The sequence below is a fragment of the Eucalyptus grandis genome, chromosome 3 (assembly GCF_016545825.1).
Source record: "Eucalyptus grandis isolate ANBG69807.140 chromosome 3, ASM1654582v1, whole genome shotgun sequence".
Classification (NCBI taxonomy): domain Eukaryota; kingdom Viridiplantae; phylum Streptophyta; class Magnoliopsida; order Myrtales; family Myrtaceae; genus Eucalyptus; species Eucalyptus grandis.
This window is the reverse complement of record NC_052614.1, coordinates 71,392,473-71,416,929: the sequence shown is the minus strand read 5'-3', so window position 1 is coordinate 71,416,929 and position 24,457 is coordinate 71,392,473. Positions and strand designations below refer to the sequence as shown.

The following is a 24,457-nucleotide window of genomic DNA, read 5'->3' as shown; positions in this document are numbered from 1 at the left end:
TACAATTATTCTTCGAGATACGCACATAACGTAAGCATATGCCTGTTTTCACCCAATGACCCAACTTCTTGGAACTTTATATGGTATTCACCGTCTTTAAAAAAAAAAATTAACTTAAACAATGTCACGAACAAAGAATCACTCCTATATGTGTTGATTAATGAGAGAAGACATTCGAAAGGTGCCACTTTCTTTGCTAAATAATTAATGTGTTCTATTCGAATGTATCGTTCCAACAAGATGATAACAAAAAGAAATGCTTTATTTTGGTCATATAACATGATGCGAAACCATGAACTAGAATTGCCTCAAGAGTTGTAGCTCATTTCTTTTGAAATAAAAATCCGCATAGTATTTTATCTATATAGATTATTTAAGAAATCATCTATATATTCAATTGACATGAAACAAGAATTAATGTGTGCTTTATATATTTTGGACTTAGAACAAAAAGGACCATACTTGAACTCTCGATTAGGAGTGAGCATGGTTTTAGGATTCGGACTAGTGGGAACTTGTACAATTCTAAATTTCAAGGTATGCAAGGTAGGTTCTCGAAACCTGCTTTGACAGGTAAATTCTGAGTTTTAAGTTGGAGAAATTGGAATCTGGAACTTGTAACTTAGAATCTGGAACAAATTTTAATGTTTTTCTTAGTCAATATCTTCGATAGATCCTGTGATATTTCATGCTTTTTAATGATTAGTGTATAATCCGAAAGTACCAGTCTAAGCTTTCATTTTATAGTTAGTGAATTGAAGCAATAAATGATAATCATTAAATGTCATAATTCACTGTATTTGTTCAACTAATAATATAAGTAGAACTTGAGTAGACCTTCGAACCAACCTCGGAACTTGCGACAAAATAAGTTCTAGGTTCTAGGGCGTGCATGGTTGATTCATTCCAAAAAATAAGAAACCTTTCCAATGGGTAGGTCCAAATTCCAAGTAAAACCTATATGAAATGGAACCGTTCACCTCTACTCTTGATTGCCCTCTCACCAATATATGCATATGTGAAGCAATTGGCTTTGCTAAGCGATGGCTTGGATAAAGTTAGATTAAGATTATACGGCAATTGGCTTGGATAGGATAGGAGAGATACTCAATACCTAATAAAATCGTTTCTTGTTAATATGGCTTTGCTAAGCGATGTGGCGAGATTTAAACACGTATTGAAATGAGTAGGATCCGTGTGTTACAATTACTTTTTTCCTTGAAGTATTATTCAATTAGAAAATTTGGGGAAAATTTTGGATCCATGTGTTGATTTACCTTTTTCTTTCATACGTTCAATATGAAATTTGGAGAAAATAATATTAGAAATGTCATAACCTTTGTATGACGCTCATTTTAATGTTGTCGCGACCTAATTTTTTCGGGTGCACCACCTAAAACTAGGTTAATGGACTGCTAAGTTTTTACACTTAGCTCGGGCTCTCCCAAGCCCATACCAAATCGCGACTTAAGGTTCAATTATTTAACATGCAAGAGGTTATTATTTAGGAGTCGCCACTAATCGGTTTAGGGTAGGTCGATTAGACACCTAAGTAAAATAAAAGGGAGATTTATTTTTTCCTACGAACAGAGAGGCGAGGTACGGGGACTTGATTACACTAGATTTCTCTAATGCCCTTTCGGTACCATTTCTTTTTAATTTTTCAAAATGTTTTTGCAAGCAGCTGATTTATTTTAACCTAAATTACTATCATGCAAATATGGTGACCACACGGGTGCTCATCCATTATTAAAGCATTCGAATAAATTGCATCACACAAAGCAAGCAATCATTTTTATTGGGTTTTCTTAAAAATTAGAATTCTTTTATGAAAATGCATTTTTAAACTAAATGACTTAATCTTATTAATATGCAAATTTTAATTAAATGGGCCTATTATGCAAACTAATTATTATGCACCTCATGACCTAATTTCACTAATTAACAAGCTCGATTAAATAATCCTATTATGCAAACTAGTTAACATGCACCTAGTATTTTTGTATTTTTTTTATTGAAATTCGTAATTCATGAAAACCTTAATTAATCTATCTAAAAATGATAATTTTCTAATTTATTCTAGGGATTAGTTTGACTTAAACCCTATCCTATCTTAGAAAGCTATTTTTTGGGAAAATGAGATAATTAGAATATGCGAACATAATCTAAAACCTTAAAATAAAATATTTAGGTTCAACCCTAACTTATTCTTAAAAATACAATCCTAAAAGTGTAATCCTAAGAAGATTCCAATTTACTAAACCTACATGTATGATTTGCTAATCCTATATGCTCATGCAGAATTATAATTTTTTTGATTTCCTGATTTTTTTTTTTTTTAGATAAGTAATTATTTGATGAATATTAAATCTAAACTATCAACAAAATACGGGATTAAAATAATCGAAACAATAACCCGTTGTCTCATGAGGTCAAATTAACGATTATTCTAACCCTAATTATCACAACAAAGAGACCAAAATAATTACAAATCTGATCCGGTCTTACGAACCAAATTAAATAATCATTGTGATTTAACAATTGAAATTCCACTAAAAAGCCCAACAATTAAAATAATTAAAAAAATGATCTAATGTCTCTCGGATCAAATTAATAATTATATTAATTTCGGACAAAATCCCTACGGATAATACATACTAAATTCACAAATATTAACGTCCAACATTACAACTTAAATAGATAAACTAAAATAAAACAAAATAAATAAAAAGAAAAAGCTAAACCACCTAAAGAAAGAGGGCTTGCTGCAGCGTTGATGGGCGCCGGATGGACGGTGACCGGCGTCGGGACTCCGGCGGAAGCTGGCGGACGGCGACAGTGAGGGGCTCAAGCTTGGAGCAGCGGCGGAGGCGGAGCTGGACCGCGGGTCGCTGGGTGGCGACGTCGGCAGCGATGCGGGGCTCGGCTGGCGTCGGGGCGTCGCGGACTGCTGGGCGGTGACGGCGTCGAGCTCCGGCGCAGGGGTGCGTCGAATCGGGCGGCACTCTGGCGCGGTGACAAGCGAGCAAGAGGCAACGGCGTTGGGTCGTCTGGCGGAGGACAGCAGCGGCGGGCTTCGGCGATGAGGCTGCACGTCGCGGGCGAGGTAATCGCGATCTAGTGCGGGCGGAGGCGGATCAGCGAGACGCGGAGCAGCGGCTGTGTGGGTCGGGGCTGCGGCGTCGCAGTGGTCTCGCTGTGGCGGCTCCGGGTCGCAAACGGCGCGGGTCCAGAGGAAAGGTAAGGCGGCGACGGCGGTTGCACGATGGTGGCTCCGAATCGCAAGGGGGCTCGGGTCCAGGCGCGGGGATGTTGGCTGTAGATCCGGCGGTGTCGACGGTTGCGGTGGTGGGCGCGAAGAGCGAACCGGCGAGGTGACGAGGTGCGACGGTGGCCGGCGTCGTGGTGCCGGCGCGGGCACGGGCTGGTGTCCACGCGAAGAAGAAGAACAGTTGCTGCTGCTGTTTTTCTTTTTTTCTTTCTTTTTTCTCTGGCCACACGTCACTCCTCTGCAGTTTTTCTCTTTCTTTTGCTGACTTTTCTCTTTCTTTTCTTCTGCAGGTTGTCAGAAGGAAAAATAAAAGAAAATGACCCTTGGACGAGAAAATAAGATTTCCTCTCTCTTTTTTCACTTTCACGAATCCTCTCGGTTCCTTTCACGAAATTTTTTAGTGAATTCCCCCAATCTTTTTCGCACCCCCCAGTTACGAAAAATGAAGCTCTCTTTTATACTAATTCCGAACGGCCACTTTGTATGGCATTTTCCGAGTTTCATCTACGTCGCATTAAATCGAAGCTTGCAAATTGGAGCGTGATTTCGTGATCACCGATTTTGCTTGATTCCTTCCATTGTATCGAAATCATTGCCCTTAATTCGCTTGATTTTCAATTGTTTCTACATTTATCAAAATCGAATACTTATCGAATTTCAAACTTCCATGCATAATCAATCAAATCAATTTTCCCTTTTTATTTTTTTCTTTTCAAAATGCAATTTTATTTTTCCTAAATTAAGTGTCAACAAATGTCAAAACATTTCGTTAGATCACTTAGGGCGCGTTTGGTTGTGTTTTTGTTTAAAAATTGTTAGGGAACGAGAAATAGAAAAAGTGTTTACATTCTGGAGAACGATTTTGAACAAAACAACGCGTTTGGTAAACTTGTTCGAGAATAAAAAAATAAACAGAAACATGTTTGGTAAATTTGGATAATTTTTTTATTTCTTTTATTTTTTCTATTTTTTTTCTTTTTTTCCTTTTTTTCTTTTTTTCTTTTTCATTTTTTTCTTCCTTTGGCGGTCGCGGCCAAGGCCTTGGCGGCGGCCAGGCTGCGAGGGTCGGCCTCGCGGATCTCAGGCGAGATCGAGCTCGCCCGGGCCCGCGCGAGGTCGACGTCGCCATGGTTTGGGCGAGCTCGAGCTCGCCCAGTCCGGCGAGGCCGAGCTCGCCCGGCGGCCGGCGAGCCTCGGCCTCGCCGAGCCACCGCCACGCCGACACGGCGGTGGCTCGGCGGCCGAGGCTCGCCCGGCCATGGCGACGTCGACCTCGCGCCGGCCCGGGCGAGCTCGATCTCGCCCAATCCGGCGAGGCCGAGCTCGCCCGGCGGCCGCGAGCCTCGGCCTCGGGGGGGCAGCGAGCCTCGCCGTGGCGGGCGAGGGGGCAGCCCTCGTCGGCCGGTCGCCCAGGCCATGGCCGGGCGGACATCGACCAAAAGGAAAAAGAACAAGAAAATAAGAGAAAAAGAAAAAGAAAAAAAGTATTTCTCATTTGTGTTTGAAACAAAACACAAAATTTGTGTTTCTTGTTTACATTCGCTTTTTGTTCGCGGGAACAAAAGAACAAAAAACAGAAACGCGTCAAACGCGTTTGTTCCTTTTTGTTCCCAGAACAAAAAAGCGAAATTTACGTTCCAGGAATAGAAACAATGTGTAGCCAAACAGACCCTTAGGTTCTATTTGTTTGAGTTACATTTTTGTTCCCCGAAACACAATTTTTTTTTTGTTCCGGGGAAAAAAAAGAACAAAAATGCGTTTATTTACACTTTTGTTCCCGAGAACAAAAAATATATTTTTGTTCGCGGGAACAAATTTGGAACAGAAACATTGTTTCTTGTTCTCGGGAACACTTAGAAAAACAATTTTTCTCTCTCATATTTTTCATTCTCTTTCTTTTCTTCTTCATATTTCTTTGGCCGGTCGCAGACCTCGGCCATGGCCGACGACTAGCCGTTAAGGGTCGGCGACCTCGCCTTGGCTAAGCGAACTCAAGCTTGCCCAAATCCGGTGAGGACGAGCTTACCTAGCCACCGGTGAGGCCGAGCCTCATCCAACCACCGGCGAGGCCGCTAGCCCTTGTCGGCCGATCACAGACCATGGCCGAGGCTGGTGGCGGCCAAAAGGGAGAAAAAAAAGGAAAAAAATTAAAAAATTAAAAGAAACAATATTATACAAGTTTATCAAATGTGTTTAGTTCTTTTTCTATTCCAGAAACAGAAATTTTGTGCGGTTATCAAATATGTTATTCGTTAAAAAATTGTTAGGGGAATAGAAATAGAAAGAACTATTTTTGTTCAGAAGAACAATTTTTGAACGTAAACGTTACCGAACACAGCCTTAAATGCCACACTTAAAAAAAAAAAATCATCTCTTAAGTGCTGATTGGGGTTGCCGAAAATCTAACTTGTGAATATTTTATCAATTTTCCTCGATTAATGTGGCTTGTCGACATGCCCAATCAGCCATTGTAGTCATTGTCTATATCTTTGCCTCGAATATAAACCCTAATTTTGATCTATCCAAATTAGGGTTTTTGTCCACATTTGATATCAAATTTTCTTTTTCAATTTGCATACAATCAAACAAGAAGGAAAAATAAAAGATGACGAGAAATTCAGCGCAACCAATGGCAAGGGAATTTGGTTTGCAGTAACAGATTTGAAAAAGGAAATCGAAACAGAAAGTAGAAGACCGATCAGGAAGGAATCAAGTGATATTTAAAACTTATTGAAATCCATGTAGAAAAATCTAAACTGCGTTGCGTTGGGAAAGGCTCTCTGTGTACTCGTTGGACAAGAAAGTTAAGAAGGTGAAGGAGATTGAACGAGAATGAAGGAAAGCGAACGACTATACCATGCCGTTTATGGAGAGTCCTGCCACCTCATAGTCTATGTCGGATTTGCTTTTTAATAATTAAAAAAAGCCACGTATGAATTATTAATTAATTAAAAAAAGTTACATAGGGCTTTTTGGCTAGAATTTGTTACTAAAGACATTTAAGTAATCGTTTTTCTTGGATTTGGTCTAGTCAAAAGTTTTGGTACTAAAATAAGCGTTGCATAAAAGTTATTGACATTTACATCATCATTTTCTCAAAAACTTGCCATGATTTGATAAGAATTTTAAATAAGATGTTTCAGTATATGTAGCACTTTCCTTTAGGGAATAACTAATAACACTTAGAGATAATGGCATAGGCGACCCTGTACTTTTGTCCTTAAATCAAAATCGTTCTTCGACTCTCTTTCTTCAAAAGCATCCCTCTATTTTTCTTAAAATGTTTCAAGTTAGTCATGTTGTTATATTTTTTTCTCTTGTTGGCCAATTTTGCCTACATAAAATTGTTGAATTGGGCATCGGAGTATGTATGTGATGTTATGATTTGCTCAAAATTGTTATGCAACTTCACCTTAGCAAAATTGAGAAAGGGGGAGAGGAACCTGAGCTCTCGAGCTCGTGGCGATAATGACAGTTCCAGCGCCAGACTTATTGCTGCGAAGACTACTGAATCTCGAGCTTGTGGCATGGGAACTCAAGCTCGGAGTTCTCGGCCATGATGAGAACCTAGCTATCTATCATGATCGCTACCAGATCAAGAGCTCGTCATATCGGAGCTCACGTTCATGGTCACTAATGGTGATCATAAGTGAACATTTACGAATAAGAGGTTTTGCATGTTGCAAGGGTGTTCGACTTGATGGATAGGTGAGCTCAGCTCTGTTGGGGTTTTAAGAAGAAGATAGGTGGAGAGAGGTGGAGAGAGAGAGAGAGAGAGCGAGAAATTTGAAACAAGGAAAAAATATCCAAATAAGCAAATTATTATATGTTAGCAAATTTCATCGTCGCAACAATCAATAACATTTGTAATAATTCATCATGAGTCTCAGGTATGGAATATGGCTAAAAGACACTTCGATTCAATATCACAAGTAAAAATATATATATATATAGCACCGGACTCCACCACGGGCTCCCCGTGCTCGAACGGCAGCTTGAAGGGCCGGGCCTACCTCGAGGAAAACTAGCATAGGACTCTAACATCATAACTCCCTACTTACAACGCTAGCAACTGGGTTTGAATTCTCGATCTCGGCAATGAAGGAGAGAATACATTTACCCACGGTTGGGTGTAAATATATATATATATATATATATATATATTTTTTTTTTTTGATCAGGGAAATCGAAAGCCGACAACAATGGCGGGAAGAATCCCAGGCTAATGCAAGGCATTCTACCACACTCACGCCAGCAATTGAGTCACCAAATAACGCCAGGATTCGAACTTGGCACCTTTCGTGAGAGGCACAAACTCAAGCTAACTACGCCACCGCAGTAGGTGGTTTTCCTTTCGTTATATTCACTCCATCCTCCTTCATTTAATGAAAAGATTCTAGAATTCTCTATCTTCACATTTTGCAAAAAAAGTACTTTTGGTGTCATGGCTAGGGGATAGGCTTAACGATAGATGGGCCCTAAACCCAATTCAAAGTTTGATGCAGTCGAAAATAAGGCAAAGGCTGGCCCGGGTCAACTCGGCCCGGACAATGGGCGAGGAGGAGTGGACTGCAAGGTGCGGCCCACTTTTTATGATGGGCCGCGGTGGACCCGGCCCGTGATGAAGACAGGAAAAGACCACCGGCCGAGACGTCCGTTCAGCGCTTCACGTCGGTATGGGGGAGGGCAATGGGGACCCACAATATCACCACACGTGTGGTGCGTTGGGCCCCACACTGGAGAAATGATTTATCCTTATCAAAACTTCCCATGAAAATTTCTAGCGTCACCAAAACAGAGAACCACTCGACTTTCCTTTTATTTCTTTGCCATATATATATATTATGAAAAACTCCAAATACACTCTTAAATAGATTTTTTAACCACAAAAATCGGAAATTAATATATTTGACAAATTAATCCCAAATTGGTACCTCTGTTAGTTTTCATTAAATTTTAGTATTAAATCTATTAGATTGGATGACATATAATAGTTAATTTATGTATCAATTCGAAATTTTACTTTAAATATTACTCTTCATACTATTTTTTATGATTTTTATATAAATAATATATTTATTATAAATGTATCAATTTGAGGTATTTTGTTATAAAAAATTTAGTTTAGAATAAATTTATCATAATTATCAATTTGAAGTTTTTTATAATTTGGATAAATTTCTTTCATAGGTTGAGATTTTTATAATAAAAAATTAATTTATGGTAAATTTATGACTGATGAGTCATTGAGTCGGTTTAAGAATTTATTTTTTTAGAGAATCATCCCAAAAAATTCCAGTTAATTAGAACCGTGTGGAAATTAAATTAATAAAAAAAAATCGAGTTTTCATTATGTGGCTGGGCATCGTTCCGTGCTCCTGTCTCTTCTTTCCGGTCTGATTTCCCGATCAACCGAATTTCGAAATTTGGGATCCGAATCTCCTCCATCGCAGCAACCGAAAAGCCAGAGACGAAGAATGGAGTTGGCCTGCTGCTCCTGCTCCTGCTCCGTCCCCGGCCGGAGCTCCCTCTCTCCGGCGGCACCGACAAGGAGAAGAAGAAGCGCCCGAGCCGCATGCCGGACGCGCGCCTCCCGTCTCGCCGTGATCAGCAAGGCGACCGCCGTCGAGCTGGACGGCGCCGCCGCGTCGCGAGCCCTGAGGAGAAGCGGCGGCGGCGGCCGCTCAGGCTCTATGGAGCTCGCCAAGTCCAGCGCTGCGATGGAGAAGCTCGACATCGAGCGCGGCGTCTGCGTGCCCTTCCGCAAGTACAGTCCCGAGATGGTACCAATCTTTCGTCTTCGCTCTTTGTCTCCGATTTTACTGTTCTGGCTGCGTAGAATTGGGGGGCTTGTCTGGTGTTGCTGATGTTGTTTGTTGTTGTTGTTGTTGTTGATGATATTCATTCTGCTTGCTGTGCTTCTTATGGTATGGTAATTTTGTGTTATGTGAGGTTGAAGCATGTGTTCGCTTGCCCTGTGCAATTAGGTGAGGAGCAAGGTCTTGGAATCCCAAGGGGCTATCTGGTCGCTCGTCATGAGGGGAGTCGAGATAGTGTGGAAACTGGGCTTCTACTGGTCCACGCTCATGTATGATTGTTTCGTCGGACAGGATGAGGAAATTGTTCCCTTCCGAGCCATGCAGCTTAGGAATCTCTTGTGTGACTTGGGGCCTTCCTTTATCAAAGCCGGTCAGGTTGGTTCGTTGTATTTCCGCTGCAAAATATGTTCTTGATGATGCGTACGTGTTTGGTGGTCTGATCCCCTTTTTCCCTGAGTTTCTGTTTCATTGTTGACAGGTTCTTGCAAACAGACCAGATATTATTAGAGAAGACTACATGAATGAACTCTGCATTCTACAAGACGATGTTCCTTCCTTCCCAAATCAGGTGAATGGCATAATTTAACAGAGAAAGAAGCATTCTAATTTAATAGTTCAATAAGCTTTTTCACACTATCTTGGATGTTATAGGATATGAATCTTATCAATATGACAATTAGGTTGCTTTCAACATCATAGAGGAGGAGTTGGGGCGGCCTCTTGAAGCTGTGTTCAGCAAAATTTCATCTCGGACGATAGCAGCTGCCAGCTTGGGTCAAGTTTATAGAGCTACATTACGTGATACTGGAGAGGATGTTGCAATTAAGGTTATCTTCCATGCTGTGAACTGCTCTTTCATCACTGACATCTACGGCTCTACATTATCAAAGAAAATTGAGACTTGCAGGCCCATCTTGTTTTCACCCATTTCTGCTGTAGCAGATTTGATGAAGTTCTTGAATTTTATTTCATTGCTTTAGGAGCGGTAGTCATGCAAGATAAATATATTTATCTGCCCATGGCATCTTTGCCATGAAGTTCTTTATATTCATTTTCCTGAGAAGCATACATGATGTAGCATTTCTTTTTGGGAGATGATATAACTTCAAATTCAACATCTACCTCTATGGTTACTGAACATTCTACTTTGTCCTTCTGTACATTGTTCTTTTTTATGCAATAATGCCTGTCACTTGTCTTGTTACTTCTAACTGTTTGACTTTGTATATTTTACTATGCCATTAGCACTGAAATTCATTTCTTTGTCTTTTAGAAGTTTCATATCACGTTGCTTTGCCACAGATGATTGTCGGATCTTGATGATGAGTTTCACTGGATTACAGGTGCAAAGGCCTGATATAGAACCCATAATATACCGAGATCTTTTCTTATTTCGTACTCTCGCTTCGTTTCTGAATGGCATCAGTCTGCAGAAGCTGGGGTGCAATGCAGAGCTGATAGTTGATGAGTTTGGTGAAAAACTTCTCGAGGAGCTGGATTACACATTGGTACCTTCCATTGTCATGTCAGGGAAATTATTAATGCATGTGCATTTGTCTTTGGAGTTAATAATCATATCGATATCTATTTTGGATTTACCAGGAAGCCCGAAATATTGAAGATTTTCTGGAGAACTTTAAGGATGATCCTACTGTAAAAATCCCACGCGTCTACAAGCAGCTTTCTGGTTCTCGTGTTCTGGTGATGGAGTGGATTGACGGTATTCGATGTACTAACCCAAAGGTTTGAACTGTGACAAGATATAAACTTCTGGTGTTGAATATTAGCCAGGCAGTAACTGAAACTTGTTAATTTTCCCATTTATGTCAGGCAATCAAAGATGCTGGCATTGATGTAAATGGATTTCTTACAGTTGGAGTAAGTGCCGCATTACGGCAATTGCTAGAATTTGGGTTATTCCATGGTGATCCACATCCTGGAAACATTTTTGCCATGCGCGATGGACGTATCGCTTATGTAGACTTTGGCAATGTTGCTGTCCTCAGTCAGGTAATGTACGAAGAAACGAAGTACTGTGAGTGCCTGTTCATGAATTACTCAAGGGGGCACCATGAGAAGAGTTGAAGGAAATATTGAGAGAAATCTGATAAATATAGCATAAAGGAATCAATAGGATGCAGTGTACAGCTTCTACTGAGACAGAGCTGTAGGCAAGTAGGGTACGAAAATATATTTCAAGTCATAAAGAAGTCATCATCTTTTAAATGATATGTTCTCCTCTTACACAAGGTGCCTCTTGATTCATTGTCGACGGCTTGTGAGTCAACTCTATTTCTCGACAGCACATAGATATTATTTTGGGTTATTCAGCTACCTCTTTCATTGTTAAGAAGAGCTTTACATGAAGTAAGGAGGGGCCCGTTTTCCCTTTTTCTCCTTAAAAAAGTCTGAATTAAGAAAAACCCAAGAAACAGGACCTTGTGCATGAAACATGGAAATAGTCACTGTTTAACTATATGGAAGGAAGTGAGTAGAAAGGGAGATGATTAACCTGAACAATTAAAAGACAGTGATATGACCTGTTTGCTAGAATTTAGGATTAATGCAGAGTAATGAATTCAGAAGCCCTTTTTCTCACCACACTCTTAGCTATGAAGTCTTGTTAATATCCTTTCAACAGTGTTTGAATTGAAAGTGAATCTACTTTGGAATTTTCAGCAAAATAAGCAGATTCTGATTGATGCTGTTGTCCATGCTGTAAATGAGGACTATGTGGAGATGGCAAATGATTTCACCAGGCTTGGTTTCTTGGCTAGTGACACTGATGTCTCTCCAATTATTCCAGCTTTAGAAGCAATTTGGCAGAACTCTGCTGGAAAAGGACTCTCTGATTTTAACTTCCGAGCGTTACTGGTAATTTCTTTCTCAACTTCTGTTACACTCACATCTCTGCTCTAGGAAAATATCATCTGGAAGTTGTCAACTTCTTTTGTCCCTGGTGGATTTCGCTCTTTGTAAAGGATAGTCAATTTCCTTCATTGCTCACGGATGAAATCTTCAAGGGACAGTTCAAGTTTTAGATTTAACAACTCAAATTCCAGATGAAGCAGGAAAATTTTATAGTTCATGCCATAAAGTACTTATTTTGGAGCTCCACTGGCAAATTTAAATTCCCATTATCATTTTGGGGCGCCTGGTTCACATTGACTGGGCTTGTGTCTTTTCAGCAGAGACGAAATGCCATGTAGCTGAATCCTATTGGACACATTAAAGGGCATTAGTTTGATTCTTCTGTTAAGTGGACACTATAAACTGCTTATGCTCACTTTGCACAGATGAGAAGCTGATCGTTCACACTGGGCTTTAATCAACCTTCATATTGCTTGCTCGAGTTTGACTTGATGATATACCTGATCTATCTACATTGAGTGAGGTAGAGTCTAGGAGATTGTTAAGATAAAAAAAACTCATGGAACTCAAGTTTCAAGTCAAATCAAACTTAACACAGCAACAGATTTATGCCTTTTTATAGAGACATGATTTATTGTAACGGAAAAGCATGTTAAATTGTTAACGGAAAAGCATGTTAAATTGTTAATACAACTTACAAACCGCTCAAGTGAGCTTGGAAGTTACCATGAGCACTCGAGTCATGTATGATCAAACTTCTCATGGTCGAGGATGGAGTGTCTTCAATTTTCATGTTGCACATGTATGTTTCTTATGGGAATATTATATAATGAGAGCAAGTCCTCACAAGGACCTCAAGAAATTGTTTTATCCTTGAATGTTAAGAGAGAGCAGTTTTTGCTTTTCAATTTCATTATTCATGTAAGAAATAATGACATGTCAGGTGTCCTTTTCACCTTGTATGCTTGCAGGGAAGTTTAACCAATTAGTGTATCAGTATCCTATCCGTATCCCTGAGAGGTTTTCACTGGTTATCCGTTCTTTGTTGACTCAAGAGGGGATCTGCTTCACTCTCGAGCCTGACTTCAAATTTCTAGAGGTGCAACTTAAGGGCATGCTTTTCCTCTTTCTCTTTTCTTTCCCCGCTAAGACGACTCATCAGTTTACCTTGCTTTCCATGATTGAAAAGGATATTTCATTCTCATAAGATGGCTAATGGATAATCAACTTTCCATTGTCAATACCTGTCACTGATTTGGATATTCTCAAATCTTATTATTACTCCTACTTGTGCTTAAATGTAATTAGAAATAATGAGATGATCACAATCTACTTTTATCTTTTGTTCTGGAGATGTTGGTGCTCTTTAGTGGAAAAATAAACCATGCTTCCTATATTTCTGCAAGTCATTTTATAGATTCACTTCATTTATGTAACAAGGTATCAATTTCTCTGAGCAATACAAAATTTTAAGCTTCATGTGCTTTTTTCTCATTCGTGTTGCATTAAGGAACTAAACTACGCTTAAATGCTGTTGGCACAGAGCAACAGCTTATACAGAGAATTGCATAGCTGTCTTTTCTAGTTAACAGTTAATTTTTAGCCAATGCTATGTGCATTTATATTTTCTTGCTTTGCTGACAACATTCACTTACTAGGTTGCTTATCCATATGTGGCAAATCGTCTTCTGACTGACCCAAATCCTGCGCTACGCGAGCGCCTGATACAGGTACAATCGGGCATATTCCGTTAAATCAATCTTGTTGTGACATGAACTTCATTTTCTTTGCTGTTGGAGTTCTTAACGAAAAAAGTCTAATTCTGGCATGCTTGACTTGTAGACCCTACACATCCATTCCTGTGTGCTTTAGACCTCTATCGCTTGGGCATCCCTATCTCTTACAAACCCTATATTAACGCTAAATGATTTAGCTTTCAGCTTCAGCAAGTGAAGTTCCAAAGATAGGGCAAGCTGTGTAACCGTCTTCCCAACTCTAGTAGATTATATATATGCATTTCTGCAGTCCAAAAATAGTAATGGATGTTCTTGTAATTCAACCAAGATGCAGAGTTTTAAGATACTTAACTCTTAGTATGTGTTGAGTTGTAGTTTTTAAAATCAATTCATAGATAGTGCTGTTTATTTGTTTGTTCACTCGGGAACAGATCATGTTTGCACACTTATCTTTTGCAAGGCAATTTACCTCGAAGCAGCTTGACCTTGCTTCTCTCTGATGAGAACTTTTGCGAAGCGCATTGCTTTTTTCCCCCCTTCTTAACAGCGTGTGCATCCAAATTGGCCAAGTTAGGCTCCTAAGATAACTGTCTACTGAGTGGTGATGCGTAGCAGCACTTGGGGAATGACTTGCAAACTGGAAAGTCACGCTGATGGTGCAACTCATGAAAGTTCTCATCTTATCGCAGGTTTTATTTAAAGATGGTGTCTTCCAGTGGAAGCGGCTCGAAAACCTTATTGTTCTTGCCAAGGAAAATGTGGCTAAGATGAGCAGCAACCCTGCATTGCGGGGAAAGGACGTGTATGTATCCTGTTGCCGACTAGATTTTTTCGCTTATATGGTAATCATGGTATGTGAGCATGACTGGGGTGATCCTGTGTTCACAGGCAAGGTCAAGAGACCGGCAAGTTGAGAGGAAACTCGACCTTAAAGATACCATCAAGGATGGAGCTCGCCTTTTCATCGTCGATGAAGGAATTCGAAGACAGCTGCTCCTTGCTTTGACAGAAGACTCAAAGCTTCACATTCAGGAGGTATGTGTCCAAAGCTTTTTACATTCTCAACTCAACTTAATGTGAATTCTGAGTTGTGGCACTTGATTTTGCAGCTCGTGGATGTTTACAGACTAATTGAAGATCAAATAGATATACCCTCAGTAGCTATGGAAGTAGTACGAGGTAAAAGTTTAACCATGTTCAAAGGATGATTAGCACTGCCAAACACGAAAACAAGTTCATTCCCCCCCAGTTCTACATCCTTTCTTAACATTCACGTGCCTTCCATTTTGCAGACTTACCAACAGTTGCTCGGGATCTTATGCTTTCATGGAGTGAATCTGTCCTGTCTAAAAGATGATTGAGAACACTTAGGAGCACCCTGAAGGGAGATCAATTTGAGGGAAACAAAAACACTATTGAGTTGCTGCAGATGCCTGCGATAACTTTTTTGCTGCTTTACTGATTTGAAGCTCTTCCAACATGTTGAAACCACAGTATTCTTTTTGGTTCCAATTGCTAAAGAGATGTATATAATTTGTTAGTATACGAATTACAGTGAGTTTTTTGAATTAACTGTATAGATCCTCGGACGCCTTGGGTGCGACAGCATGAGATTATTGATTATGGCCCCGTTTGGTTCAACTTTGGGGAAATGCATTTCCCCAAGTATCCTTGAGTGAATGAGCATTTGGGGAATGCAAAGTGTGTTTGGGAACTCATTTTTGTGTGTATTTTGCAAAGTAATTTTGAGGTGAAAAGAAAAAGAGAAAAAAGAAAGGAAAAGAAAAGGGAGGAGGAGATGCAGCTGCTCGGCAGTGGGGCTGGTGGTGGTGGGGAGGCGGCTGGTGGCGGTGGGGAGGCGGCTGGTGGTGGCGGCGGTGGCGGTGGCAGTGGAGGAAGGCGGCATATGGTTCTCTCTAGTTGGATTGTCTTATTTGACTGTAAGTTTTGCATATGGTTGAATCGTTGTCTATGAGTCGAGAGTTTATGTACTCATCGGCCTTTGCAGAGATCTTGAGCGAATGAGAAGTGGAAGGTTTAGGAAATTAGGAAGATTGAACGATCATTTGGCGATTCATTCTTCAATACTAGAATAAAAAGCGAAATTTGTAGCTGGCCAATGTGTTTCCCACCTTGTAAGGTTTTGGTCTAAGTGAGTTTGATTTTGTTGTATGATTATAATAAGATTAGATTGGAGTGTTAATACTAAAAGGGCTTGATTTGCGAGCGACTTGTGTACGTGCAATCGATTGAAACCGTAGAAAGAAAAGGTGGAGACTATTACGAGCACGATTACTTCTCACCTTTTTATCAGGAGTTAATTAATCATATAAATATCTTCTTTGGCTTGACGAGGAGGCCCGAAATAGTGAAGATTCTCCTGGAGAACTCCAAGGGTGATCCTACTGTCTAAAATCCCACGCATCTACTAGCAGCCGTACAGTTCTCGTGTTTTGGTGACGGAGTGGGTCGATGCTTTTCGGTGTTCCAACCCGCGGGTTCGAACTGTGACGAGATATAAACTTCCCGGGTCCAGCATTAGCCGAGGCAGTAAGCAGACTTTTTTTTTAAAAAACTTTTCCCATTTATGTCGTGCAATTAAGGATGCCCGCATTGATGAAAAATTGATCGAGAAAATTATCCTAAAAGTCTTAAAACTTATAGCACTTTTGTCAATTTAATTTTAAAATTTTTAATTATACAATTGAGATATAAATAATTTCACAATTTGCCCATTAAGTCCATCTATTCTACATAAGCATCTATTCTACATAGCATGGTTGATGCTGACAATAATTTTTAATAACATTTTAACATTTTTTCAAAATTTTTATTTATTTGTTCTTTCTAACTCTAGTCAAAGAGGTCGTTGGTCAACCTCGAGGACCGACAACTTCTCTTGGTCTAGGCAAGGGCCACAACACCCTTGTTAGATCTAAACAAGGGTGTCTTGAGCCTCCCCTACCCTGGGCTAGGCAAGGGCATAGTGACCCTTGTCGACCAAAGTGTGAGAGGGTTGTAGCCCTCACCTAGATTTGGATGAGGGCCGATGCTTTCACTTGTGGCTAGGAAGGGCATGGAGGCCCTCCCGTGGTCGATAAGTGTAGCGATGCCATTAGGTGGAGTTGTTGACCTTGGGTTAGAAAAGAGAAAAAATATTTAAAAATATAAGTAAATCTTAAAACTTACAAAAATCAATCAAATTCTAAAACTTATTTAATTTATTCAATCAAATTCTTTTATTAACTCCATCCAATTTGATTAATGGAAATTACTAACATGACTTTTTATTTTATTTTATTTTCTCTATCCTATGTGACGATGACGTGAAAAAATAAAATCATTTTGATCTAAATTTGATTTTTCATACAAATTTTACTTAAATTAAATTTAAAAAATAAGCTCATTTTTAATAAAAAAAAAACGGAAAGCATTTTTAAACTTAGATCTCATCCTACCCAAGCTCAGGTGTGGCATTCACTTCAAAAAGCGAAAGGCTTAGAGCCTCGCTAGCATCTTATTCATCTTCTCAAACAAGCGTCGGACTATTCAAACAACCACATATTTGACAAGATCTTGATCATTTGTATATTTCAAATCTAATCTATTCAATCACGCATGTAGAAGTCATTGCACACTCGAGAAGTGCCTGGTGAATTACATGACATCCAATTCATGAATCAAACTTTTCTAAGTAATTGACTCCACCTTTTAAAGTAATTTTGATAATCCTCTTTTTTCCAAACAAGTTGATAGACCACTATTGTAAATTAAGCCGGGAAATCATATCATTTTACCTCCATAAAATATCGATCACAAGAAAAGTAAGTAAATCGGCATTAATTTTTATTTTCACGAATACATTTTTATTTATTTTTATATCAAATAAATACAAGGGCGTGACAAAAAGAAGAAGAAGAAGAAAAGAAAACAGCATATTCTTATGCACTTTTTTCCTACCCTGGCAATAATTAAAATCAGCATGAAATCATGCCAAGTAGCTAACGCTAGGTAAAATCTATGAGAAGTGGGAGATCTACGGAAATCCTCCTCTGTAAGCAATCACCTTCTAGAGAGAGAAAGAAGAGAGAGAGAGAGAGAGAGAGTCGGAGAAGCAGGAGGAGAAGAAGGAGAAGGAGGTTCTTACAGTGTCGTAGAGACTCGGTCGGTCTGCATTCGCCTCGGCAAGTCAGTATTCCTCTTCCAAAGTTCCCTTTCCTCTTTCCTCTTTCCTCTGTTGCGCTTGCTTTCGCTGTGCTTCGCTTTGAGAATCAATGCCTCTATCAAGAATCGCGGAATCTCTCTCCGTTGCTATTGCCCAGCTCCAGACCAAGCAGCATGGATGAAGTTGAACAGTCGATCGACTGACTGAAAGATTTCGCTTTGCTCCTCTTTTGCGCTTGGCAGCAGGACTCCATGGAATGCCCCCCCAAGATGCGATTTTGATCGTTTCCCGTGAGAAAGTCTTGGAACGGACTTCCTGGGTATTTCTTACTTTCTGCCCCTCTCGTTCTGGTCCGGGCTTTGTTTCTTGATAGCTCAAAGCAGTTTCGTCCCTTTTTCGGCAGGACGATGCCGCGCAAATTTAGTCACGGCCTTGATTATGATGATGAAGACTACGATGATGACTACGACTACGACGACGATGTTGATTATGATGCAGAAGATAATGGTGAACATTCTCTCTTCGATACGGAGTCCCCTGGCAAGAATTTTCTTGGTCGTTTTTTGGCTTAGGGGTTCTTGATTAGGCCTTGTGCTGAAATTGTTTAAAACGATAGGGGTATGAGTTACAACCACATGAATTGGCTATTTTAGGCTCATTTTCTTTAGTTCCATAATCCCATTTATCGGTGCACGCCGCTTTTCCATTGCCTAAATGAGAGGTATGGGTCGTAGAAATGGTGAGACTGCTGCCATCTAATCTGAAAGCTAAAATTGTTGGTTAGATGAAGGCCTGGTTTAAAATGCTATCGAAAGTGTGAAATTAGGTCACGCAGTTTGTAGTTTTGTGTTTCATTTGAAAAACTAACTCTGTCTGGACATGTTGGATTGTATCTACCAAGCTCCTAGTCACAAGACTGTGGTCATGAAATTCTTTTCTGGCATGGCTTCCTGAAGCTTTTTCTGATGTAACAGGCAATTCACCTAAGCCAAATCAAGAGACCACCAGGTCTGCTGTTTGGCGTTGCTCCATTTGTACCTACGATAATGACCAGAGCATGACCGCATGTGATATTTGTGGGGTTCTTCGAAATCCTTTGCCTTGAGTGTCATCAGCAATGGCAATGACCTGAAAACAGGTTTGTAATCTTTTTGGAGCGGCATGCCATTCTGAGAAGTTAGCTATTGTATGGATCGACCTTTGGCTTTTAAATTATTTGTTGTGAACGGTGTACCTTCTCTTATACCCTTTGACTCTTTTCCTGTGTCTTTTGATGCATTTCATGTTGTGTACTTTGGGCTTTGAGATCTTGTTGCGATTGAGTTGAAAGTTGCAGTGCCAATTCAGGGGCCTTTTTTAGATTTGCACCAGCTGCTATCTTTTGTGGTGTTTTGTTTTCAGTTAATTGTGCCTTTATAGCATAGATCTCTTTCATGCAGTGTGTAAAGATTCTGGAGCATCCAAAATGGCCAGGTCTCTTTTTGAATCATTGCCCAATCAGACACCTAAAAGGGCTGCATTAATCCAACAGCAAAATGATGATCCCTTGACAGGACAGCGCACCATCTTACATGAGTTTGCTGATGTGCATGGGAACTTCGATAAGCTACATGAGGCATTTAACACTCGTGCCCATAAAAGTGTCAATATAGGTCTGCATGTGTTTGCTTTAGAGACTTAGCACCTTTTCTTGTTTGTGGATTGTCTTGTAATGCTGCTGAAAGTTTAGAATTGAAACCCCTCAATTTATCTGTAATGAATCTATTTTCTGGAGTCTTGTCTAGTTTTCTTTTCTTTTTTGAACATTTGGATGGTAGAGCACCACACTGTTTACTCTAATCTTTCGCTTATATATTTACAGTGCCTTTTAAGTTTGACGTCCCATCCCCAGATGATGTAGTCACTAATGGATTGCACTCCTCCAAAAGGGGTCTGAAAGGTATTCATTAAATTGCAGGCCTAAATACTTCTTCCTTCTACTCTGAGTAAAAGTTTATTGTCAATCTTCTTTTTGAGATGGGAAAGAACTGAATTTGCTCCAGAGCATTAGCATCTGTTGTATTTTTAATGTAATGACTTGTTCTTTTTAATCTAGAAAGAGTGCCTTTTTCTTTGTTCAATGAATGTGATTCTTCCTGGTGAAAGTGTTCTTTGAAATTTTTATATTTGCATTGTTTCTACTTAAGAATTTCCACTTGTCCTGCATTTATAGAGAAAATTGAATTGTATAATGATTGTCATGGGAAGTTTTTTTTTTTGGCAAGGTTGTCATGGGAAGTTCGACTGCATTGTTTACCAATTTGATGGTCTTCTAGAACATGGCTGTACCAAATGCAGTGATGGTGACTCGGTAATTCAGTATTTAATAGGTAGAGCAGTTGAAAGAAAAATGTTATTATCTGATGGCCAAAAAGTTGTGAGCAGAATCACATATACCCCTCGCCACCCCATCTTTAGTTGCCTGGTGGAATGGAATGAATCATTTTAGACATAGACCCCGTAAAGTTTCTGATGAGACACATAAATATGAAGTGAATGAGTGGGTGTAATCTTCATTTGTTCACTTATGTGCTTATTTTGTAATACTTGGTTTCTTGTATGATTTATATTAATTCATGGAAACTCTGATTTGGTTTTAGCAAGTGCAACCGTAAGGAAGGATAACACTTCTGCTCCGATGACCACAAGATCATCAAATAGCTCATCTTTTATGATGTCAAAGGGCAGAAATGTCACTGGTAACGAGAACAATCGAGTAAAAGATGAAGAGCGTAATCTAAGATCAAGTGCTAAAAGTCCAGGTAGTTCATCCACATTAATGCAAAACATACTTGGTTTTTTGGACATTAGCAGCTCATCTACTTATGTAAACCACAATCTAAAGATGAAATGGCAGGCACCTCGTCAAGCTATCATGAGGGTGGGGTTGAGTACACTTTACCAACGGATGGGATCAAGCCGCAAAGTCTTGTGCGTAGTTTAGACAGTGTCTCTATTAATGATAGAGGTGGCACTGGAAAAGGTGCTTCTCAGGGGCAGTATAAACCTGAAAAATGGATGCTTCCTGAAGCAGAAGATGGCTTATTGAGTCAGCTGAATCTTGCCATTGTGAGTTAGCACTCTTATTTGATTCTCATGATTCAGGCTTCATTAAGCTTACCCTAAGTCCATAAAATCTTTAATGCCTTAATTCTATTAAAATCCCTCTGTAGGTGGGGCATGTTGATTCTGGGAAATCAACACTTTCAGGTAGACTTCTGCACCTGTTGGGACGAATATCTCAAAAGCAGATGCACAAGCATGAAAAAGAGGCCAAACTAGAGGTACCTTCACTTTCATAAATTTGGAATGCTTCCAATTATATATGTGTGACTACCGGTCAGTCTCAAATCCATTTCTTTTGCTTCTATTTCCCCTGTTAGGGCAAGGGGTCCTTTGCTTATGCTTGGGCATTGGATGAGAGCCCAGAGGAAAGGGAAAGGGGAATAACCATGACAGTGGCAGTTGCTTATTTTGATACCAAAAATATCGTGTTGTTGTGCTGGACTCCCCAGGGCATAAGGATTTTGTTCCGAACATGATATCAGGAGCCACACAAGCTGATGCCGCATTGCTCGTCATTGATGCGTCCATTGGTTCTTTTGAAGTTGGCATGGATGGTAGTAAGGGCCAAACTAAAGAGCATGCACAGCTTATCAGAAGCTTTGGAGTAGATCAACTTATTGTTGCAGTTAATAAAATGGACGTCGTGGAGTACTCAAAGGATAGATTCGATTTGATCAAACAGCAACTTGGAACATTCCTCCGGTCTAGCGGTTTTAGGGACTCATCGGTATGTTGGATCCCTCTGAGTGCCATGGAAAATCAAAATCTGGTCACAGCTCCTTCAGACGTTCGTTTACTATCCTGGTTAGTATGCTTTCTCTGGTTCTTGACTTCTTGCAGTTGTAGGATGGGTTGGGGAGACAATTACTTATGGTGAACCTGACTCCGAAAGAAAACAGATATCTGGTTCAGAGAGTTAACATGGGGTGAATGAAGGTCCGTGTGCCAAAAATGGTCCCGTTCAACCAAGCACAAGTCTTGGTCCTGTCCTGTTTTGCTGTATGGACCTGGTTTGACCGGGTCAAATTGATAATCTCCATTAACCTTGGGTTGGCTGTTTAGACACTACTTCTCCCAGCAAGTTTTCCTTATCTCTGAGCTTGGACTAGATGATTCGGGGCCGACTTTCCTTTTTTTTCCCTTTTGCTGCATTTCGAATATGTTGGTGAAATATATCCACCACTGCTATAGCAATAACCATTGCACAGTCCTTGACTGCAAGATTTCTACGAGTTTGTTTGGTCAATCTGGCCCTTTCCCCTTCTGTTTATCTTATGACATTGGTTCACTCAAAGCCTTGGGAACCCAGCATCCAACATGGAAGGGCATGTTCACTGGCTGATGTCCTACTTGAAGTTATATCATAGCTGAGATACTAACAGTGGAAATTTCTGGTTTGTTCGTATGCAGGTATAAGGGACCATACTTGTTGGATGCTATTGACTCCCTCCAACCTCTAACGAGGGATGTTTTGAAACCTCTAGTCATGCCCATATGTGATGTTATTAAATCACCTTCGATGGGTCAGGTCTCTGCTTGTGGTAAATTGGAAGCTGGAGCTCTTCGAAGTGGAGTGAAGGTACACTATAAAGATTTAAACAAATGATATTGAAGTACAGTTGAAGCTATAAAGCATCTTTGTATGGGTGAAAATCTTAAGATCACCTTGAGGTTTAGATCTTAAGTTGTCAATGCAGAAGTTTTGATATGGATCATGACTACTAACATCATTTTGCTGCTACATCTGTTGTTAGAGGTTGTCATCAAGTTGGATAATAGGTTTTTAGATGTAATAGACCAGACGGAGTACTTTTACATCTTTGGAATTGCAAGCCATAACCTAACTTCGTGTTAAATGCCAGGTTCTTGTCATGCCATCAGGGGATGTGGGGACAGTCAAGTCTTTGGAACGTGACTCTCGCCCATGTGCAATCGCGAGAGCTGGGGATAATGTTGCTGTGGTTCTTCAGGGAATTGATACAAGCAAAGTGATATCTGGCGGGTCCTTTGTCACCCCGATTTCCCCATTTCCATTGCAACGCATCTGGAGCTGAAAGTGCTCGTCTTGGATGGTGCTTCCCCCATTCTGATCGGTTCTCAGGTAAGTTTATGGTTGTTGCAAGTTCTAGCTTTGATCCCTTTGTGAATCTTGGTGCTGAAACTCACCATTTTCTTGGTTGACATGGGAAGTTGGAATTTCATATTCACCATGCAAAGGAAGCTGCGAGAGTTGAAAAAATGGTGTCATTGCTCGATCCTAAGACTGGCAAGGTGATGAAGAAAGCCCCACGGTGTCTCCTTGCAAAGCAGAAGGCAGTTATTGAGGTGCAATTGGATTACTATGATTTTCATATATACTAGAAATTTTTAACCATTGATAGCTCACCATTATGCTCCAAGGTCTTATAAATATATCTTTCTCTAATTATCTTTAAATTCAGGTGGTTTTGCAAGGACCAGTTTGTGCAGAAGAGTTTTCGAGCTGTAAAGCTCTCGGAAGGGTCTCCTTAAGAGCACTGGGGAGAACTATTGCTGTAGGAATTGTCACTCAAGTAATTGAGAAAGAGCCATAGCATTTCCGGAACTAAATATTTTTGATTCTTCGGAAAATGATCATGTCATGGCATGGCATGTTTACTATTGAGCAACGGCCATGGTGTCGAGTAAAACATCAATTTTTAATGGATGATAAGAGGGACAAGTTGTAAGATATAGATAATACAGAGAAGACTCGATGGGACACGATAGAGGCGCTTACAGTATCTTCTCAGGCTAAAAGACGATTGGCCATTGCATACCAAGGCAAAGAAGAGCTGGGTGGGTTATAGTTCAGAGCCTAATCCCATTGTAACATGGAGTATTTTTTCATTCTTTGACTATGTTACGGAGGGAAGAAATTATTTATTTCAAGTTGTCTTTCCAGCAATTTTCGAGTCTTTGTCAAAGGCAAACCATATGGGAAAACTTTCATGGATAAATTGTTGTAATTAATGCAAATGAGAAGTCACAACTGATAATGTCGCAATAGAAATGACTCGAGTTCGTCTCCATGACAATAAAGGAAAAGCGGTGGAAGAACAGGACCCAAATTTAGAAGGGGTTCCCTTTCTCGGTTAGGATTCATTTAACCCGTTTGACTTTTGGCTTTGTGTCTTTATTAAATTCTCTCCACATGCAAAGATACGTCAGTCTTAGTACCAAATCTCCAACCCAGTTAAACTGAGCTTGGCAGTATGAGGGGTGCAATTTGGCTTCATCCCTTACCTTGTATCAGCTGTTCACTGTTGCGTCCGTTCTTGCTTGCTTTTGGCAGTAATTAGACATATTCATAATCTATGTTCAATTCCCTTCTATTACTATCGGACGTGATGTCCAGTTTATACATATCATAGAAGAATGAAGTGTGTTTTATCCAGTCAGACAAGAAAATCATAGCTACCTTTCTCCATTTCCCGCAGTCATCAGACCCCAGCCAATCCAAAGCTTAACC

The 24,457-nt window shown here is 40.0% G+C and overlaps 2 protein-coding genes across 2 annotated transcripts; both read left to right on the top strand.

Annotated features, from left to right (window-relative positions):
• The first annotated feature begins 8,638 nt into the window (after window positions 1-8,638).
• LOC104438374 (protein ACTIVITY OF BC1 COMPLEX KINASE 1, chloroplastic) lies at window positions 8,639-15,338 on the top strand. The gene is made up of 15 exons (XM_039310420.1): window positions 8,639-9,054; window positions 9,259-9,465; window positions 9,569-9,658; window positions 9,771-9,917; window positions 10,434-10,598; window positions 10,693-10,833; window positions 10,921-11,100; window positions 11,770-11,957; window positions 12,203-12,210; window positions 12,933-13,060; window positions 13,620-13,691; window positions 14,387-14,503; window positions 14,613-14,732; window positions 14,807-14,876; window positions 14,990-15,338. Exons 1-15 carry the CDS (start codon window positions 8,749-8,751, stop codon window positions 15,052-15,054), a joined length of 2,004 nt encoding a protein of 667 aa, XP_039166354.1. The 5' UTR covers window positions 8,639-8,748; the 3' UTR covers window positions 15,055-15,338.
• A 2,553-nt stretch (window positions 15,339-17,891) lies between these two features.
• Window positions 17,892-23,893, top strand: LOC120286344 (HBS1-like protein). The gene is given in 15 exon segments (XM_039307921.1): window positions 17,892-18,181; window positions 18,266-18,369; window positions 18,837-18,961; window positions 18,964-19,000; window positions 19,724-19,801; window positions 20,502-20,663; window positions 20,759-20,970; window positions 21,075-21,185; window positions 21,285-21,384; window positions 21,387-21,771; window positions 22,378-22,546; window positions 22,830-22,965; window positions 22,968-23,068; window positions 23,158-23,292; window positions 23,409-23,893. Coding segments are annotated over 14 exon segments (1,983 nt in total). The 5' UTR covers window positions 17,892-18,181; window positions 18,266-18,269; the 3' UTR covers window positions 23,541-23,893.
• Window positions 23,894-24,457: the final 564 nt, after the last annotated feature.